This window comes from Alternaria hordeiaustralica (assembly GCF_023758085.1).
Source record: "Alternaria hordeiaustralica strain BMP 2776 chromosome Unknown scaffold_8, whole genome shotgun sequence".
NCBI lineage: Eukaryota > Fungi > Ascomycota > Dothideomycetes > Pleosporales > Pleosporaceae > Alternaria > Alternaria hordeiaustralica.
This window is the reverse complement of record NW_026056780.1, coordinates 486,775-506,255: the sequence shown is the minus strand read 5'-3', so window position 1 is coordinate 506,255 and position 19,481 is coordinate 486,775. Positions and strand designations below refer to the sequence as shown.

The window sequence follows — 19,481 nt, the reverse complement described above, 5'->3', positions numbered from 1 at the left end:
AGGAGCATAAGATGTTCTGGATGATTTGCTCCGCTTTCATCTTTCCTGGCTTCATTGGACGTTACTGGATCTGACTGGATTATACACTGGATCAACAACTTCTCGCCAAAGGACTCGTGGATGTTTCAGCTCACCCGCAATGCCGTCCCTACCGCCCCAGGAACCAGGTCGCTACCTCGCAGACAATCCCAATCTTACTGGCTTCCTAAGGTGCGTGCTAACCCCTGATGCCTCTGCGCTGCTTTGACTGACTCTTCTATAGGCATCCTCGGACATACTAACATGGCGTTTTCCTTTGTACATCTTCACGAACATGTTAGGTTTGCGCGTTTGGATACTAACTTTGGTGTCCAGCGACTCTTTCTTCGACTCACCACCGGAGAGTGCTTTCTACATCTCAAACATCACTGAGTGGAGGAAGGAAATCCCAGCCCCGGTCGTTTCCGCACCGGACTTTCCTTTCTCTTCAGACTTCCAGGACATGCACACAGCAGAATTCTTTGAAATCAAGGATACTGCTTCGGAGTGCAGCATGGACAGCGCATACCAGAGCCAGAGCGGCGCCAGCCGGCGCGGAGCCCAGAAGCCGGAGCTACACCACCAGGATAGCCGGATCAGCAGCCAGTTTGTTGGCAGCGACATCTACTCGCCGACAATGAGCTCGGAGAACTACAGCACATTCCCGGAGACCCTGGACATGAGCCACATGCAACCAGCCACATCCGGATCATGGAATGCCACAGAGGGACCCCTCACATATGCTAATTACTCTACAGCTCAGGACTACACACACTACTCGCCAGCGAACATGCCTCGCTTCGCACCTTCCACCATCGCCGACTCACCACAGTGGGCTACATCCGAGACCACCTTCCAGAACAACCCCTTCACCTTCACATCATGGCCGACAAACGACACCATGTTCAACTCGCCTCAGCGGTGGCACAGCGCCTCCTACGATGCCTCAGAGCGTCCCGCCACCCTACGCAACTCATCGTCATACTCTCTCCAAGAGGAGTCACGGCGAGCTTCAGCACAAGACGCTGGCTTCGGCGCTTTCGTCGGCACCCCGACCAGCACCGCCAGTGTTCACTTCCCTCAGACAGTCAACGTTCTCGAGGACACCAAGCCCGCATCTGTCGCCCACTCAGTGGAAGACAACGAGGACAGCCTCTCCCAGTCTGAGGCAGCTGAGACCAAGCTCGAAGAAGAGCGCACCAAGGTCGCCCGCAGCCACCCTCTCTACCAGCAGACACCAGACAAGGATGGAAAGTACCACTGCCCTGAAGAGGGCAAGGCCGGATGCACCCACAAGCCCACCGCTTTGAAGTGCAACTACGAGTATGTATCATTCTTACACAACCCAACATGCACTGACACCTACAACAGCAAGTACGTTGACTCTCACCTCAAGCCTTTCCGCTGCAACAAGAAGACCTGCGTCGGTGTGCAGTTCTCCTCTACTGCATGCCTCCTCCGTCACGAACGTGAGGCGCACGGTATGCACGGTCACGGCGCGAGGCCGCACCTTTGCCACTTCCGCGACTGTGAGCGCGCTGTGCCAGGTCACGGCTTCCCTCGTCGCTACAACCTCTTCGACCATATGAAGAGAGTGCACCAATACGATGGGCCCACTACTGAGCCATCCCCGCCTGTCCAAGGACAGGCTCCTCGCAAGTCGGCGTCTCGCAAGCGCAAGGCGTCGGCTGAGGAGACTGGTGAGAAGCGCGTCAAGGTTGTCAAGCTCACTGCCGAGCAACAACGCCAGCAGCGACGAGAGGCTCTCACCAAGGAGTTCTTGAGCAAGAAGCAGCACATCATTGATGTTCTGACCAATCTCAGTGCCCCCAACGAGCTCGGCGACGACATCCAGTTGACGAAGGAGGTCGTTGGCCTCCACGACATCTGCACTCAGTACCGAGATGTCTTCGGCGGCTGAATGAAGCACACGTCTGGTAGACTCCGTCTGCAGAGACAACCGCCAGCAGGTTTGTCATCACGAAGCCGGACCCCTACCCTTGTTTTTTCAATGCATACACATCGCGTTTGATTTTCTGCGTTCTCCGAAAGCCGGATGGATTCCCGCATGCCTCGCGGATGAAGGACCATGACTTCCCACAAGTCTCGGATGGATGCCACTTGCCCTGGATGGCCACAAATCTCCGGAGAAAACCCAGGATACAGAGCCAAGGACATGTCCCAGCCGTGGACTCGGATGCCAAAGGATAGCTAGTCAGCTCTTAGAGCGACAGCAACCCCGCTGAGGGGGAGAAGGACTGAGGTCTACTCATTGCACTATGCATGGCATGAGTTGGTTGATGTATCAGATTGATCTAATGTTAACGGAGGAGTGTAATTAGTACAGTTGTATTTCTTTGGCTAGTTGTCAGTACTTGGAAGGATGACCATGGAGAAGAGGTCGGTCTTGTATAGCCATCATTACCCGCCGCGCGGACGTTGGTGGCTGGAGGAGAGATTGTTCTTGCTTTTGTACGTAGTTTTGCTATTTATGTTGTTGTTTTATCAAAATCACTCTTCATGTGCATGTGTGTGTGACCTTTGGTGTCGTTGATGTCAATAGAGGATGCCTGAGCTGCTAACTCGTGGGCGCCCTCCCCGACTCCGGCATACTTCGGCAGCCCCTCATGCTTCCAAATACCTTCTATTCATCTAAAGAAGCCCATCGCGTGAAGTCCCAAATGTAGCAAGCAATCACCGAAGTCGTCAACGGCGCCCCACCGCCAGGTGCATTTTCGTCCGTAGTACGCAGTGGGTGGGACAAGCCGAGGTTGTGTCTGACCTGTCAGGCCCGATGGCCAGAGCCAAAGATCGGGTCTCCATCAGGGTCATATTGCGTAAGCCCAAACCGCCAGTCAAACAGTCGTGCCTGGCTAGACCGAATCTTCGAGTAAGCAAAACACGGTCAACGGAGTTCCGCGTTTGCGTAGGATTATTAGGATTACGATTACGATCACATGCCATGATTCGATTGGGAGGGGCGACAAGCCGCACAGCCCCGCGTATCGCGACGAACTTCAGACCTGTTTTGCGACACGACTTAAAGCTCCGAAGCCTTACCACCACTTTTGCACCTTGCGCTTATACGACTTCTACACGCTCCTATATACCTGTTCTCGAGAAGAAGACTGTCTTCGTAAAGAAAGAAGTACCGGGACGAACAGCACACTACACAACCATGGCCTCCGCAACGAGCTTCTTCGACTTCAAGCCCAAGGACAGTACGTCACACCTCTCTTTCCTCTCCCTCCCGCCCATCTCTCTTCGCAACAGCAACTAACACCCCCACGCAGAAAAGGGCACCCCCTACGACCTCTCCAAGCTCAACGGCAAAGTCGTCCTTGTCGTAAACACAGCCTCGAAATGCGGCTTCACCCCCCAATTCGAGGGCCTCGAGAAGCTGTACAAGGACGTCAAGGCCAAACACCCCAACGACTTTGAAATCATCGGCTTCCCGTGCAATCAGTTCGGAGGCCAGGACCCAGGCTCCAACGACGAGATTCAGGAGTTTTGCCAGTTGAACTATGGTGTTAGCTTCCCCGTGCTGGGAAAGATTGATGTAAGTACTGAACAGCGCTGCACACGACCTCTTGCGCATTCCAGTAACGATGACTGGACGCGATGCTGATTTCTTGTGTCATGATAGGTCAACGGCGCCTCCGCAGACCCCGCCTTCGAATGGCTCAAGAACGAGAAGCCGGGCCTCATGGGCCTTAAGCGTGTCAAGTGGAACTTTGAGAAGTTCTTGGTTGGCAAGGACGGAAAGGTCAAGGGCAGGTGGGCCAGCACGAAGAAGCCTGAGGATCTTAAGGCGGATATCGAGAAGGAGTTGGCTGGTAAATAAATGGGTGTGGGCGTGATGATCGCGCGGCACATACAAGGACGGGGAGGCCTGATGCCGGGGAGGAGGGATATATGATGGAGTATTGATACCACTTGCATTGAATGGAATTGATGGCACTATGAATGGAGTGGCTGCGCGTAATTGTGGCCGGGCAAATAGCACGGTGCTCGGTGATGGCATTCTGCTGACCATAGGAAGGGCTGGAGTATACACCGAGTGTACTTCTTACGTCCTCATCGCAACACGGAAGCAGACGTATCGAGCGCCGCACTATACAAAAAAGACATTGTAAAAGCCATGGAACCCCGCAGTAGTCGCTACGCTGACCGGACTCAACTCTTCCAAAACACACACTTGCAAGCGCATGGGCGACACTTTCTGTTCTCCAGACTTCGCTAGCGGATTTCGCATGCAGGTATAAAACATCGCCAATTGACCTCCTCACTCACTTCCTTCATACCTTTCCACCAATTAATCTTTTACCAAAACAAACATGCAAGGAAACATGTCGGCTCCTTCCTTTGGCGTTCCTTGATCACTGCACCAAAATTCGCGGCTCAAGACGATATGTCTGCGTCTCTGGCGAAGAAACCGTTACCAAAAAAACTGAAGACATGATGCTTATGTGTTACCTCCATTTCGGCTACATATCTACATAGCAGGATCATCAAAATCGCGATTCTGCAATCTTATGAGTCGTGATCCAGCGGACGAGATCTTCCAGAACAAGACATGCTTATTCATGCGAGATCCAAAAGCACACGCGTTGATTTGATGTTCTCGCTGTCGCTCCTCCTTTCGGGTATATCCATCTGCCTAAGAACGTCCGTCGGTCATGTTGGATCGTCAACTGAGGAGCTAATGGTGTATAAATACTGTCTTCCACGCCTTTACTCCTTCCTCTAAAGCACGAATACGTTTTCAAAGATCTATCATCAAAAAAGGCAATCCAAGTACTTCATGGGTGTGAGCACCCTCCGCTCGCGCGAGAGAACACCAAAACATGATACCTATTATCTGCATGATCAGACTGGCGACTCTCCTTCCTACCAAAATAGAGCACATGCCTCTACATGACTTCGGTTGTCTCAAAAATTTGCGGCCACACTCTTTCATGAGTGTTTCCTCGGTTCTGCACTTAGCAAGATCACGCTTTCTACTGAGTTTAAAGATCCGCGTTCTGGATAGCAACGCTATTGCGAAACGACGCAAGCTACTATTCATGGGAGCAAGATCTTCGGCACTTCGCTACTCTCCTATACCAGAAAGAAATCGCAGACGTGTTCATGTGTCTTTGTCTGCATCTCGCTCACTATGAAAGATGTGCGACTTCCCGCACAATTTCCTCTCTTCTCTTCCACAACACTCTTGTGCTTGTATTATCAAAAACAAGATCAAGCATCAGCGATGGAGTTGTCGTTGCGTGTATCTCTCCAAAATTCACCTGTACTTTCGCATGCAACGAGAAAGAAGTCCCGCCCGTACCTTCCAGGATGCCAGTACATTATTGCCGAAACTTCCAAAACAGTACCATGGAAGATGATGTCGTGGGCGTTCTCTGAGTAGAAAGCAAGATGCGGAGTCCTTATGGAGCGGGTACACTGGCAAGCAAAAGCGCATACCTTCAGTATCATGTGTCCACCAAAGACCACCATGACTGCGCGAAAATCAGTCGCCCAAATCAACGCCAGCCTCTGTATTTACCTTCACGTCTTACCCGGTTTCTGTGATGTACCATCATTCCTCTTGGGAGGAAGACTGAAGATGGTAGGCTCGGAACGTATGTGTGGCGGACTTGCCTATCAACAGTCACACTCACCGGGCTGGGGGCGCGGTGGTAACTATGCAGACGCCCGCGATCGACACCTTTCGAAAAGTTACCCGATTAGGAAAGTGTCACCCACCAAAATCAAGAGAGTCACGGTAAATGAAAGCTGTTCTGAAGTACATGAGATGTGATATACGGGAGCCGACCGAGTTGAAAACTAGGAAAGATAGTCCTGTTGTGTTTTTCTCTGCAGTCTGGCACTATAAAAGCATCTATACCAGTTATCTATTCCCTTCCAACCTACAACTATCGCCGATATTTCCAAAAACGAAAACGACGGCAATGATGTGGCGACTGCGCCCTTCCGAGCGCTTTATTTCTCCAAGAAAAAAAGCATCCCACTCACATTCCATGTCTGCCCTGGCGTCCGAGATGGACCGAAACATCAGCAAGAAACCCAGCGATGTGTCTCTGTGACTATAACAAATACGGATCCACCGCCGTGATGTCTTCCTCGCCTACATGAGCGTATAAATACCTGCTTCCCTCCTCCTGTCCTCTTGCTTATCAACTAAACATACCTTGGCTTCCTCGATTCTAAAAAGATGAATCTGACGCCGCATGGTGCGAGTGCCTTTCTGGGACGCCTTGCGAAATGAAAATGTGGACGATGATCTGCGTATGAAGATTGCTGGGAGAACGGGTCCTCAGTTCTCATTGAGACGCCGGAATCGAGCCAGACACCTGCTAAAGGGATACTCCGGTCTGACTCATGTCTCCTTCTTGGCTTACAGGCTACATCAAAAGCCGCATTATTCCGTTGCATGCTTCGTGTGTAGTGACTTCCTGAAACAGGACATAACAGCTTCAAAAGTGCTCCTTCTTTTCCCATGTCTCCTGCGCTCATTCTTTTGGTCAGAGCACCAGAACTGCTACTAAAAGATAGCCTGGACGAAGTCATGGCTTGCCCGGGTCATCTTCTCTATGTGACCTTTTCCCACCTTTTCAAGATACCTCAAAAAGCTCAATCAAACAAATCCTATGCGATCAGTTTTGAGGTGGGCCGCAACATAAATATCTACGCCGGTACGTGACCTTTTCTTCCACATACATTGTTCCTCCCCGCATTTCACCAAAAGAGCACAAAAACCCCAGACATGTGCTCTTCGCTCCTCTCCTTCTTTTCACCAAAACGAACTAGAATCCGCGCCATGACGTGAGATTTCCTCACTCTCAACTTATCACCATACCATCTCTTTTCCAAAATCGCTAAAGCAGTCGGCCATGAGTAGTATTGACTGCGCTCGCGCAATAGGCTAGCGCCAATCCAAGTCTACACAAATTTCGGAAATCTTCCTCTCTTTATCGCTATTATCCACTTGTGAGCATTCCAAACAAAAACGAAATACGAGAAGTTCAAATGTGTGCTGGAGTTTGGATATAACTTTATCTCCAAACAAAAGAACGAAAAGTCGCAAACGACGAATACCATGGGTGCTGTCGAGCGGGCTGTGATTCAATGGGACGAGAAGTAGTGATGATGATCACCGTTATCACCATTGATGACAGCATTAAACTGGACGGATATCAGGGTGAAGCAGAGCCAAAGATGTGACGGGTTCGAATGGATACAAAGTAAACAGGAAGTATGACGATAATTGACAGAGGGCAATGCAGGATCAACAAGAATGTGACTGATCTAACAAACAGCATGCCACATCATATGATCGTAGCCAAGTCGCACTTCGACCACACGTATAGCTTCTCTTCACCAAGATCTTGCCAGCACAGCCTCGAGTCACCAACATCTGGCGTCGTCATAGAAAGGTCGACAGCTAGTATATATTCTGCTCTTTGGTACTTTTTCTTCTCCTCAACACACATTCTAACTTCGCAAAGTAGCATCACTCACATCACCTTACAAACTACGATCCAAGTCAATTAACAATGGCGAAGAAATCGAAGAAGGCACCAAGCCGGCAACACATATTAGACGGCGCCTTCGCAGCCAGTCCTCATGCTACTTCAGAAGGCCCATGGACACACCATTATGAGGACACAAATGGGCGCACATCCACGGCACAGTACTGGCTGCCAGGCCAAGATCCCCCAACGGGCGATATGCCACGCCACCCCAAAAAGGGATACAAGGCAGGCCGTGAGCGGGCTGAGAAGGCCGGCTGGGATCAACGTGGTATGAGAGAAGGATTCCCTATGGGGCATTTCCAGGGTTTTCATGATGCGTATGATGACGTGGAAATGGGAGGGCAAGCTTATGCGAGGGGGTTTCAACGGGGAATGCCCGTTGGAGGAATGTTTGGGTATGATAATGGGTTTGAGGACTATGCTCCTGGTGGATATTTTGATGACTATGATGGCGGATTTGATGGGTATGGCGGATATGGCGGGTATGATGAAGGTTACGGTGGATACGGAGGATACGATGGCGGATATGATGGATACGATGGGTATGGCGGGTACGATGATGGATGCGGTGGGTACGGTGATGGGTACGATGACGGATACGGAGGAGGATATGATGGAGGAGGATATGGCGGAGGATACGGTGGTTATGGCGGAGGATTTGGAGGCTATGGGTTTTACTAGGCATCTCGAAAAGCTCTAGCGCCCGAAGGCGATGAGTGCTTTATTCCGAAATTCGAATGACTGCTTCAGTTTAATACGACGTTGTTGTCTAACAGTAGTCTTTCCAGCTTGCTGTTTCTCCCCCACGTAGGGTTGCTTTGCTGAGATAGTTTCCAATCAAGAATGCTACCACCCAACGGTGATATCTGTACAAAAGAACTTTCAGTAAGTGAGCTGCTAATCTGACTGAATTAGTCAAGATGCGAAAATATTTCGACTGCTGATGTTTGCAGCGCATCCGGCCTAATGATAGGCTTTGCAAAGTCGCAGCTTCGTGTACTTTCTCACGCTATGCAACCGGATCTCTTAATGCATCAACGCATGACTTGGTTCCATCGTCAAAACAACAATAAGCCATGAGATACCGGTGCACATATTCCAACCGGGCAATATCGATATCTGGAGGGCGTGCATTGCCCGTTTCGATTATCGATTGCCGCTTCGTGGCCCTACCGCGTCAACGGTGGCAATCTCCCGAACCAGATGTATAGAGCGTGCCGTGCCGTGCCACCGCATAAAATGCGGTATTCGAAGCCGTGATGCCGATCATGGCAACAAGCACGGTGGTAGTGTGGCAGGTGCGACATGCCAATAACTCGGGGCCTCGTGTTCAGCCTCGTTATCGTGCTAGTGCTCCGCTATACAGCAAGAATAGACATCGAGGTGCTTTTTGTCAAGATTAAGAGATGCGGAGACCGTGAGGCGCTGCTTGGCCGAGCTAAAGCATCTGGCGAAGTGTTGATCAAAGATAGGAGGGGCACGAGGGAGGGACTGACACGCAAGCATAAGCTTCGTAACTAGCGATCAGAGATAAGAGAACGCATCTAAAGGTAGTGTCAGGGTATTGCGCAAGCGTTGGTGTTGCGTGCGGTTGCAATGCGAGAAGACCGCAGTGTCAGGAGGAAGCGCAGCCAAAGAAAGCATTAGCGTTACCGCTTTGAGCCTAGACATCATCTGCACGCGGGAAGGGTCCACAGATCATCGCAGCTCCTTGCTCACGACATCAACTCGTGCGCCACGCTGTAATCGCACAGCCGGCTCAAGTATTGAGTGATGGAGAACAGTATAGCGCTCTTCTCGTGTCTAGATCTAATGATGCCGACAACACTGACTACACTCTCGTGGCGTACCGCCGCAGAACCCCCTTGACTTTCTTTTTCTTCGCTTTTCTCAACTCAACTCAACATGCAATCTTCGATGGCCCAACTCTCCTTAACTTCCTTTCCCAAGATAGTGGATCCTGGCTCGATTAGAGGAGTCACTACATACTGATCCGCATGCTTGGGAGTCAGCCACAACAGTCCCTGCGCCTGTCCTTCGTTTTGCGAGATACGCAGGATCTATCACATGGCCCATGCCTCATCAAACGATCGGTTCTGTTCTCATACGTCAACAACAATGTTTGATGGCTCTCTCCTTAAAGCTTTCGAGATGCCTCGTCATCCGCGGAAGCAGGCCGGTCGAGTTTCCTTCCCAAGATGCATTCTCCCTTTGTCACTCGTTCATTTCTTTTCGTCGGCTGTTTGATACACAGCATACGTGCCACTCCTTTAGCCAACGTAACTCTGCCTTCACACATTCCAGTTCCTAGCCCGACCGGCGTACCACCATATGACACGATACCCTCAAACAACAAGACCGAAAGATGGGACAGCCCAGAATACACATGGATCTTCCAGTATCCACTACCAATACCTGCTGTGAAGGAGGCCAAATTGTAAGTACTCATCATGTTGAAAGTGGCCGAATACTGACAGTGGGTAGCACCTACACCAATGAGACTACTGGTGCCGTTATCGACTACTACGAAATGGAAGTCAAGGCTGTCACACAACAAATATACCCCAATCTACCAGCCACTACTCTATACACATATGATGGGTCGTCACCGGGACCGACATTTATGATGCGAAAAGGGCGAGGTAGGTCTCGGCATCATTCTGTCTATGAAGTCAAAGCTGATTCAGTTATCAGAGGCAGTAGTGCGATATACAAACACCAGTCCAACAAACTCATCAGTCCATGTTCACGGCCAGTACAACCGTGCTCCGTTCGATGGCTGGGCCGCAGACTATGCATTCCCTGGTCAATACAAAGACTACTACTATCCGAACGCACAGAACGCTCGAACTATCTGGTACCATGTCAGTCTCCATTGATTTCTTTCTATCTCGTAACCCACATGTTGACTTTTAACAGGACCATACTGAGCGCCAGACCGGCGAAAATGTGTACAGGGGCCTCTCTGGCTTTTACATCATAACGGACGAAGACGAAAAAGCCCTCGGATTGCCAACTGGTGACCACGATATCCCATTATCCTTGAGCGCGAAGACATACAATCCTGATGGCTCGCTACTTTTCGATACGAACAACAACACTGGACTGTGGGGTGATGTGATTCATGTGTATGTGCACATTACTCTGGATAGTTGATTCTTGAACTGACTCAGAAACAGAAATGGTCAACCATGGCCGTATATGAATGTTGAGCCACGCAAATATCGCTTCCGCATCCTTGACGGTACTATCAGCCGTTGTAAGTTACCCCACAAATCCTCCAGTTGGAACTTTACTAACGGCATCTAGCCTTTGTCCTATACTTGCAAGACGATACGACTGAAGAGACCGTGGACTTCACCATGATCGGTTCGGATGGAGGACTCTTCTCCCACCCCGTGAATACATCGAGCTTTGCTATCTCCGAAGGTGAACGCTACGAGATCGTCGTCGACTTCGCCGACTTCCAAGGCAAGAACATCACAATGCTCAACGAGCGCGGAATGGTAGGAAACCTCGACTTCGCCGCAACTGATCGCGTCATGCGCTTCGTAGTCGGCGACACCGTAACAGACTGCACCAACAACGACTCCATACCATCCGACCTTCGCTACATCCCTCCTCCCCCGGAAACCAACGTCACTAAGAGTTTTAAATTCTCGCGGATCGACGGCGAGTGGCTCGTCAACGGTGTAGGCTGGGAAGATATCGAGAACCGCATTTTGACAAGACCTGTCCTGGGCGAGGACGAGATCTGGGAGTTGAGACACGGGGGTGGAAATGCCTCGCACCCTGTTCACATCCACCTGGTCGACTTCCAGGTGCTGTCTCGTACGGGGAATCGTAACGAGGTGATGCCATATGAAGCAGCGGGTACGAAGGACGTTGTGTGGATCGCTCCTGGTGAAGTCGTCAGGGTTGTGGCTCGCTACGCACCGTGGGCAGGTGTTTACATGTTTCATTGTCACAATCTCGTCCACGAAGACCACGAGTAAGTTTTCTCGGATACGGTAGTCACGAGGTTTCATACTAACATCACGCAGCATGATGGTGGCATTCAATGTCACGAACCTTGAGAAATGGGGCTACGACAACTCCACCATGTTCATTGATCCCATGGAGCCCAAGTTCCGACCAAGGAACGTCGACGACGCAGACTACACTGAAGAGGCTATACGAGACAAGCTGGACTGGTTTTACAGTCTCAATGCCTACGAAGAGCGCTCTGAGTGAGGGGGCGTGATTACATGTCGCCAAGCCTTCCTCGTTGTCCATTCTTCTTCTTCCGTATATACCAATACCATCTATTTCTCTCATCTTCCATGGCACTGAGACCTCCACAGTGGAGTGGTGTTTGAAACTAAACATCTGACGCGTGACAAAACAATCCACCGATGCACATGCGTATGGAACGTGATCTTTGTTTTCGTTGAGTCCTCTACACGCATGCTCGCCAATCGGATTCGAGAAGGGCAAGAACCTACCATTCAGCCAAACCTTCACCAACATCTTGGCCTTGACTAGTGGTTCACACAGTACCACCCTCACGTACGACAATCATTTCCCAGCCCCAGCTTACCATCACATGGAACTCTGTACAAGAGCGTACACGTTGACTGCCGAGCGGACCATCGGCCATTTGCATTAGCGACCGCTTATCTGCAACCCTCAGCTGCAGGGTCCAGCATACCTATCAGCGCAGGTCGAGCAGCCTGCCGCAAGGCTTCATTACGGACCGACGAGAACCAAAACGCCTCGGCCAGCGGGGAGACGGTAAAATCTGCTCACTTGCCAGAAGGGGAAAATGAGACAGACGGGATCTTCAGTGTCAGATTGGCTGTCAATCAGGATCACTGGTCTCATGTTTGACCGGCTACCCCCCAACCTCTACATGCTTCAGCCTTGAAAGAACGCACAAGGTAATTCCTCGTTATCTGACGTCCAGCATTGCCCGCAAGGCCACCCCAGATCGTCAGCGGCCGGCTGTTGTCAAACGAGTCGCGGGGTCCAGGGCCATGAGTCAAGCGCGAACTCAGACTGTCAGTGTCGTGTCGGGCTCATCTCGAGAGTTTAGAATATAGCCGTATGTTTGTCTCAGATTTGTTTGTGACACGATTCCGCCGGTCGTCCCTCATCCACCCGTTGGAGAAACGATAAAATTGCGCGAAAGTGGGATGAGGATGGTTCCTTCGTCGTGTGCCCCTCGCAATGAGGGGGTCCACATGTGGCCCATGTTGCAACGTCGCCTCGTCGATCGATTCGAAACATGTCCGAGCTGCTGTGCTGTGCTCTACACACGGTACACCACGGCCGTTGGAAGATGTGTTATCCGTGCCGAGGACATGGTCCACCTATGCATGTCACATGCCGTCGTATCAGTATCTCGTAGTGGAGCCAGACACGAAATCGCGATGAGGGACGTAACCGTGTCTTTGCAACTTCCTCTTACAGTTGCGGAACACGTTCCGCCATTGACAGTCACGCAATCGACTCTCTCACAATCCTTCCAGCCCACAACACCCACAATTAACTTCCCACCGTCTCACTCCACATCTCTCTCTCATCGCGATCCCATCGGCAAGGCTGTTCTCGGCCGTTTTTCGTTGGTGACGTGGGCTGATATCATGGAGGCCGTCGTAATGCAAGTGGTGGCTGGTTGCACTAACCGGCGACTACGAGCCACCTCGGCCCGACTCAGGCGGTTCGCAATACAAGCTTCGCGGTGTTGAGCGCCGTGTGGAAAGTGCCGGGTAACGCGGCGTTGCGCTCCTCGTCATTCCGGGTGGGAATGATCGAATCGGAAGTTGCCGCCGATACTCGCTCGCTGCCTTTTGGTAGGATCTATCGTTGAGGCATTTGTAGGCGAGGTGATGGGATGAATAAGGCCGGATCGACTTGCTTGCGAATGCAGACGTCGGTAGTTGGTTCATGTAGATGGTCATTTGGTTTGAAACACGCGATGCTCTTTGTTAGTGATCAAAGTGAGGATGTGCAATAGAGAGATTGGCTGATTGAAGTGACGAGGCAATTTGTACCTGCCGTGTATGAATTGTGTTTGTGTCTACTATTGCGCGATCTAGCTATGTCTATCATCTATAGCGACTGCTGCAGTGACTCTTGCCGAAATCAGATGAGGTACTACCCAAACGCCGTGCTATGCAGAAAGGAAAGCAAAGAAGAAAAAGAGAGAAGAGAGTCAAAAAACTTCTACTCCTCAAGCACACCAGTCTCCATCATGCTCTCCCGGAGAGCCTTCTTGTACTCGCGCTCCATACCGTGCCTGACGGCGTCGAGGACGTTCTTCACAATAGCCTTGGGCTCAAAGCGAGGTGTGGTGCCGCGCTGGTAGACACCAGTCTCGACTAGAATAGAGTACCAGTTTGCGGAGTCGGTGTGCTCGTTGTACTCGTTGGTACCCCTCACATCGGACTCGGGTGTGTCACCTACAAAGTAGACGGTTGAAGGAGCCGAGTTGATGCCGTGAGTGTCGCGACGCCACTCGGCAAGAAGGCGGGTGGCAAATTCGAAAGTGCCAATCTGAGGCTTGCCAAATGCGGTTGTCTTGAGTTCGCGGCCAGTGACAGCCTTGAACATGGCCTCGAGTGAAACACGGAGAGCGCCCATACCAATACGGGTAAGGTCGTGCGAAGCACTCCAGACGACATCGTTGTGGGAGAAGAAGACCGGTGGGCCTTCGTCAAAGTTGGCAGATCGGGTTCCGAGACGACCGTTCTTCGACATCAGCAGGTCGAGGATGATCTGCTGATCCGATGCCCAATCGCGAGAATCGGCGAACACGAAAATGGCGTCAATGTCGACCTCAGCGAAGTTGCGGACTCGCGAGTTCTTGTATTCTTCCTCTGTGAGCTTGCGGAAGGGTGTAGTATCTTGGTTGTCTTTGATAATGTCTCCTGGAGTGACACTGGAGCGGTGTTAGTCGATGTCATGGACAGATGTTACGGGCGAACTTACACATCCTTGAAGCCGTAGCCCTCAGCGACAATGCGGCACTTCTCGCCCTCGCCTCCAACGACGAGGACGGTGTTGTACTTCTCTGCCATCTCCCTCATGGGTGTGTGTCCGCAAATGAACTGTCCAGGTGATACTTCCATCTCCATTTGTTTGCTGAGTTGCACGCATCGCTCGGCTTCAGTCTTGCCACCACCGTTGGTAACGAAGATGTATGGTACAACAATGCCGTACTCGTTCTCACCGTTGAGCATCTTCATGGCTTCAACGGCTTCAGGGATGGGTCGTCCACCTCGGATGAGGACACCATCGATATCTAGGATGCGTTAGAAAAGACATGCTTTACCATGGTGACTAACATACCAAAGGCGAATGCGTATTTGTCCGTAACTGATGTCTCCGGGGGAGTGTATCCAGGAGATCCAGGAGTGTTGGCAGCGTCAAGGTGATGCCTGGCGGTCTCGAAGGCACTGGCGATCTCTGATGCTTTTGATGAGGGGGCCATGAGATGTTGTGGGGGGACGACGACTGTTGGGCCCATCTTGATGTTGTCGCTGGTAGCCTCACTGGCAGAGAGGCGACGCATGCCCGTTGAAGGGGCTGCTAGAGAGGGTGCCGACATGGTGATGGAGTGTGTGGAGTTTGGGTTCGTGGAAGTTTGCAACGTGTTTGTTGCAAGAAGTTGTACAGTTGTGGTCTGAGCAAGTCTGGAAACGCTGGAAGTCCAACAGCCTTTATAGTTTGCGAGCCCGATAGATAGGTAATGTCTCCAGAAAACCCCTCAAAGGAAGCGGAGAGAACTGTGGGTATGTGGATAAGTGGATATGTGGAGGTGGGTTGATGGTTGGTTTGCGCGCAGATACCCAGAGTTTTATACCGAAGAGACAAGGTAGTCTGTACTTCGCCCCCTACACTACTCAAACGTCCACTGCAACTCTAGCGGCACGGTACACTGCGCTTCTGCGTAAAAATGCCGGACCCTGAACGATAAGGGTATGGCTTGGGATTCTGTTGGATGGCATTGCGTAGATCTATGGCGTCACTCGGGCAGATTGAGGGCAAGGGACGGTTTTGCAACACCGGAATTCGATAGCGGTAGGGAGAGCCCAGGCGTGCGCTTCTGACATGTGGTGAGAGATTGTGGCATGTTTCTCGATGCCCATTCGACAAGTAGTCTGGTAATGTTGCAATAATAGTGGGTATGACAGTCACGGTACAGGGCCTCCTGCATCTCAGGCGGTCTCAAAGTATTGCCGTCCCATGCGCGCCATGTGGTAGACGGCCGCGGTTGGTGTTGCTGTGGAACTGTGTTGCAGAGTTTTGAGGGTCTTTTGCGCTAGTGATGTCATATCTGATTAGCTCGCATATCGCTTCGGCGCCTTGGAACAGCCATTCGAATCGGCTGGGTCGTCCGCAAATGAAGAGCCTCAGGGACTCAGGGCAGGCGATGCTGATGAGTCCCTTTGGAGTCTACCAGCTCCGATCGATAGCTCCTCGTTTCCGGCGAGAACCATCCGGCCGACAATTATCGCCAAGTATCGGAAGCTAGATGAGGCAACTTGAGGCTCAAACGTAGGCTATCTCGGCAGACATGCCAATCCGTCTTAGGCTCTTAGGCTCTTAGCCTTCGTCCGTCGTCACCATATTGAAAACTGACCTCGACTGAATAATACAGCATCGATAGAGACGCGATACACCTGCGATGCCATGCGCGGGCCTTATCGCTACCTTTCACATGTCGAATGAGACGACTGACGCACCTCTCTTCCGAGTGTAGGCGCGTGCATTGAGCCATATCTCCCCAGCTTACATGTGGTGGGCCGCGAGTAGAACCAGTACCCACAGGCATAGTCTCAGGCCATAGCGCTTGACGTAACTGTACATGAATGTACACCGCAACTGGCGGCGCATGTGCAGTACGGACTGCGGCGCCAGGAAGCATGTATGCCATCATTCCGCATTATAGGATCGGGCTGCCATTGTGGATATGGGTGGTATTTACTCAAAACCAAGCTCAACACCTGGTGTAGAAAAATCAAAAAGAAACCCTCGAGAACGAAAGCTGAACGACTGTTGACGATTAGTGGTGGGCGTAGTGGACGTAGATTGAGGCATTTGGGTGGGAACGCAACACGAGTGCCTGGTCAGTTTGGGAGAACACATTTAGCGGCCAGTCAAGTCACGCATCCTGTGCACATTGGCGCTTTCAGAATGCCGCAAGACCCGTTTAGGACCGGAATCCCCTCTGCAAGGAGCAATGATCTGAAGTAGCTCCAGCATTATGCAGGTAGCGCACTTATCGCGACCGGTGTTTTGGCTGCGAATTCTAAAGAGACGGATGAACGGGGTTTCGTTGGAGGTGGTGGACCTTTGTATGGGGCATTGGTCGTCGAGCACGTTCTTCTCCACCTCTCCACGATTTCCCCAGGAGTTGCCCCGAAGTTTTTGAGCTGTGGATAGCTCTAAAATCGGCTTTGCAGAACTGGAGGCCCTCGCATATGTTGCTGTATGTGTTGAAGATGGTGTAGCAGCGCGATGATCTTTTAGGTCCCTTCTCCACCACCCTCTGGCCATGAAAGTAGAAGATTTTCTACACCCACGGGGTTCCCGTCGCAGGGTCTCGGCACATCTGCGGCGGTCCACTAGTTTTGCGGAGGGAAGATGGAGGAGGCGCTGATCGATCAGGAGATTGGACCCTCGCATCTGTAGTCGTTTTGCCGCCGGCACGACAGATCCGAGCATGAGTCGCGCAAGACACTCGAGCTGTACAGCTGAGTCTAACCGAGGAAGATGAATAGGCCAGCGCTACGAGAGGCGGAGTGACGTGCTGCAGTTGTGTTGCAGCTTCGGGGTTCATGAGGGTGACGTGAGAGAGGAACCGCTGAGGGGAAGGAGCAGCCCATCGCCAGTCGGCAAGCGCGCGCGCGCAGCACCTGGGCAGCTGCAACGAGCAAAGTGCTCATCCCCCAAGCACAACTCAGGATATGCTCTCCATCGGCCCGCGCATATCCAAGACAGCTACAGGAAAACTTCGACGCGTTCGAATATGAACTGGACAGGTGGCTCGCTACAGCGCACCAAGAAAGCCAACACGGGCGTGGTCCAACAGCAGAAAGCATACTTTGCACGAGCGCGGACACAGCTCCAAAATGATACCAACTCTCCCGTCGCTCCATTTCGCCCTAGCTATTTGCAAGACAATGAGGACTCCTACCTTTTAGGCATAGCACCATTTGGCTCAGGCTCTCTGCGACACACAGGGCACGCAGCGAAACGTCACAACGAGAGCACGCAGCCTGAGCACACGCCAGGCAACTATCAGCCAACCGCAAAACGTCGTGAGACAACACCCCATGGAGAATCACACCCAAACGATCGGCTTACTCACAAAGGTAGTAGTGACAGCTCGTCACTCTTGCCCAAGTGACCGCAGATACTAATCAATAGATAGACTTGCGTGACGGAAAACGTCAGGCCTCCGAAGTGGATACGGAACTGCACTTACTCGAAGCGAATAAGAAGAGGCTCTTAACACAGAGAGATTGGGTCGGCATCGACCCATCGAAGCCGGTCACTCTGCGGTTCCGCTCGAGCAGAGAGAAGAGCAAGATCGGCAAGCGCAGAAGAACGACAAGAGGACGCGGTGCAGCCCCAAGACGAAATGACAAGGATGAATTCGGGAATGAAGTCCACAACTTTGCAGACGATGCCTTTGCCCAAGTCCCTGGAGATAGTGGTCCACGCCAGCGTCTAGATGATGTTCGAATCCGGATTGGCACAGATGCAATGACAAACACTTACTCTACACAATTGGACCAATGTGCGCAGTCGCATGCTTCCTCTGAATCCATGCTTTTCGACCTGGAAGAACCGCTTGCACAGCTACGCTCAGCAAAGCCACCTGCCGACCTTGAGCTTCTTGCAGCAACTAGTGCTTTCGAGCAAGCTGATGTTGCTTCCCGTGCGCCATCGACCGGTGAACAACCTCAGCACTATGACCTTGCTCGGCGCAATGTAGCCAGTCCTTCTCCTGACGCTTCTGAGCAAAAGAGCTTTACGGATGACCAGTTTGAGCTGCAGTGTCAACCTGCGACGATGACTTCTCGTGAAATCGAGAGCTCTACGCATGACTTCCGACTTACACACCATGCTTACGGGGAAGAGCGCGCATTTCGTTTCGCCTTCAGCGGCTCCAACTCTACTGCAGGTGCCCGTGGTCGCACTGCGTCGGATGGCAACCAGATCGGTGAGACAAAGCCTTTTGACGATCCAGACTCGGTAGGTGAGTCCAAGATGGGATATGTGCATCAGCACAATATTGATAGGGAACGATCAGTCGGCGTTGACGTTTCTGCTGCCAATACAATCGTCGATGAGAGTCCCTGGAAGACGTATCTCGCAATCTCCGATGGTTCAAGCCACTCCGACAAATCCATTCTATCCAGAAGCAGCGTCCCGCATGATTACCCCACCAAGAGACATAATAACGAAGCTGCAATAGACTGGTCACAGCATGCCACTCAAGGTCAGGGCAACGAGAGTCGCATTAGCTCGTCCTCCCTTTCCGCCTCTTTGCCGTCTTTGAATAGAGGTGTAAGAAAACCAATATCGGCGCATGCCTCCGACATGGCCCTCATTCGTCGGGACAGACCGGTCAACGCTGCTGTGCAAAGGCTGGACGAAGACGAGAAGAATTGGCAAGCGTTTGTTTTCCAGACCGACGATAACGATCAAGGAATGCATGATGATGCATGCAAGACATCCCCGCTGGTTCCAAAATACTCGGAGAATTCATCCTCAAGGTGTCTGCCACTATCTCGTGCCGTCAGCTCTGTCAGCCCTGCAACGTTCGAGTCTAGACCTCGAATTGCTTCTGGCACGGGCTATGACGCCTTGGAATCCAGAGCTTTAACGCCATCAACATTCCTCAACGACGGTTCATTGGGACATGGTGGA

At 51.7% G+C, this 19,481-nt stretch overlaps 5 protein-coding genes across 5 annotated transcripts; 4 read left to right on the top strand and 1 right to left on the bottom strand.

Annotated features, from left to right (window-relative positions):
- Positions 1–139: 139 nt before the first annotated feature.
- On the top strand, positions 140–1,939 carry J4E84_005031 (uncharacterized protein; the record flags this gene model as incomplete). Its single annotated transcript, XM_049387631.1, has 2 exons — positions 140–210; positions 355–1,939. The coding sequence occupies 2 exons, from the start codon at positions 140–142 to the stop codon at positions 1,937–1,939; spliced, it is 1,656 nt and encodes a 551-aa protein (XP_049244609.1).
- Positions 1,940–3,196: 1,257 nt separating this feature from the next.
- GPX1 (glutathione peroxidase gpx1) lies at positions 3,197–3,862 on the top strand (the record flags this gene model as incomplete). Its single annotated transcript, XM_049387630.1, has 3 exons — positions 3,197–3,239; positions 3,312–3,577; positions 3,665–3,862. 3 exons carry the CDS (start codon positions 3,197–3,199, stop codon positions 3,860–3,862), a joined length of 507 nt encoding a protein of 168 aa, XP_049244608.1.
- Positions 3,863–9,754: 5,892 nt separating this feature from the next.
- Positions 9,755–11,789, top strand: J4E84_005029 (uncharacterized protein; the record flags this gene model as incomplete). The annotated part of the gene is made up of 7 exons (XM_049387629.1): positions 9,755–9,993; positions 10,041–10,198; positions 10,251–10,420; positions 10,476–10,684; positions 10,736–10,815; positions 10,866–11,547; positions 11,600–11,789. 7 exons carry the CDS (start codon positions 9,755–9,757, stop codon positions 11,787–11,789), a joined length of 1,728 nt encoding a protein of 575 aa, XP_049244607.1.
- A 1,974-nt stretch (positions 11,790–13,763) lies between these two features.
- J4E84_005028 (uncharacterized protein) lies at positions 13,764–15,147 on the bottom strand (the record flags this gene model as incomplete). The annotated part of the gene is made up of 3 exons (XM_049387628.1): positions 13,764–14,478; positions 14,529–14,841; positions 14,889–15,147. The coding sequence occupies 3 exons, from the start codon at positions 15,145–15,147 to the stop codon at positions 13,764–13,766; spliced, it is 1,287 nt and encodes a 428-aa protein (XP_049244606.1).
- Positions 15,148–17,571: 2,424 nt separating this feature from the next.
- J4E84_005027 (uncharacterized protein) lies at positions 17,572–19,122 on the top strand (the record flags this gene model as incomplete). Its single annotated transcript, XM_049387627.1, has 3 exons — positions 17,572–17,863; positions 17,977–19,065; positions 19,115–19,122. 3 exons carry the CDS (start codon positions 17,572–17,574, stop codon positions 19,120–19,122), a joined length of 1,389 nt encoding a protein of 462 aa, XP_049244605.1.
- Between the last annotated feature and the right edge of the window lie 359 nt (positions 19,123–19,481).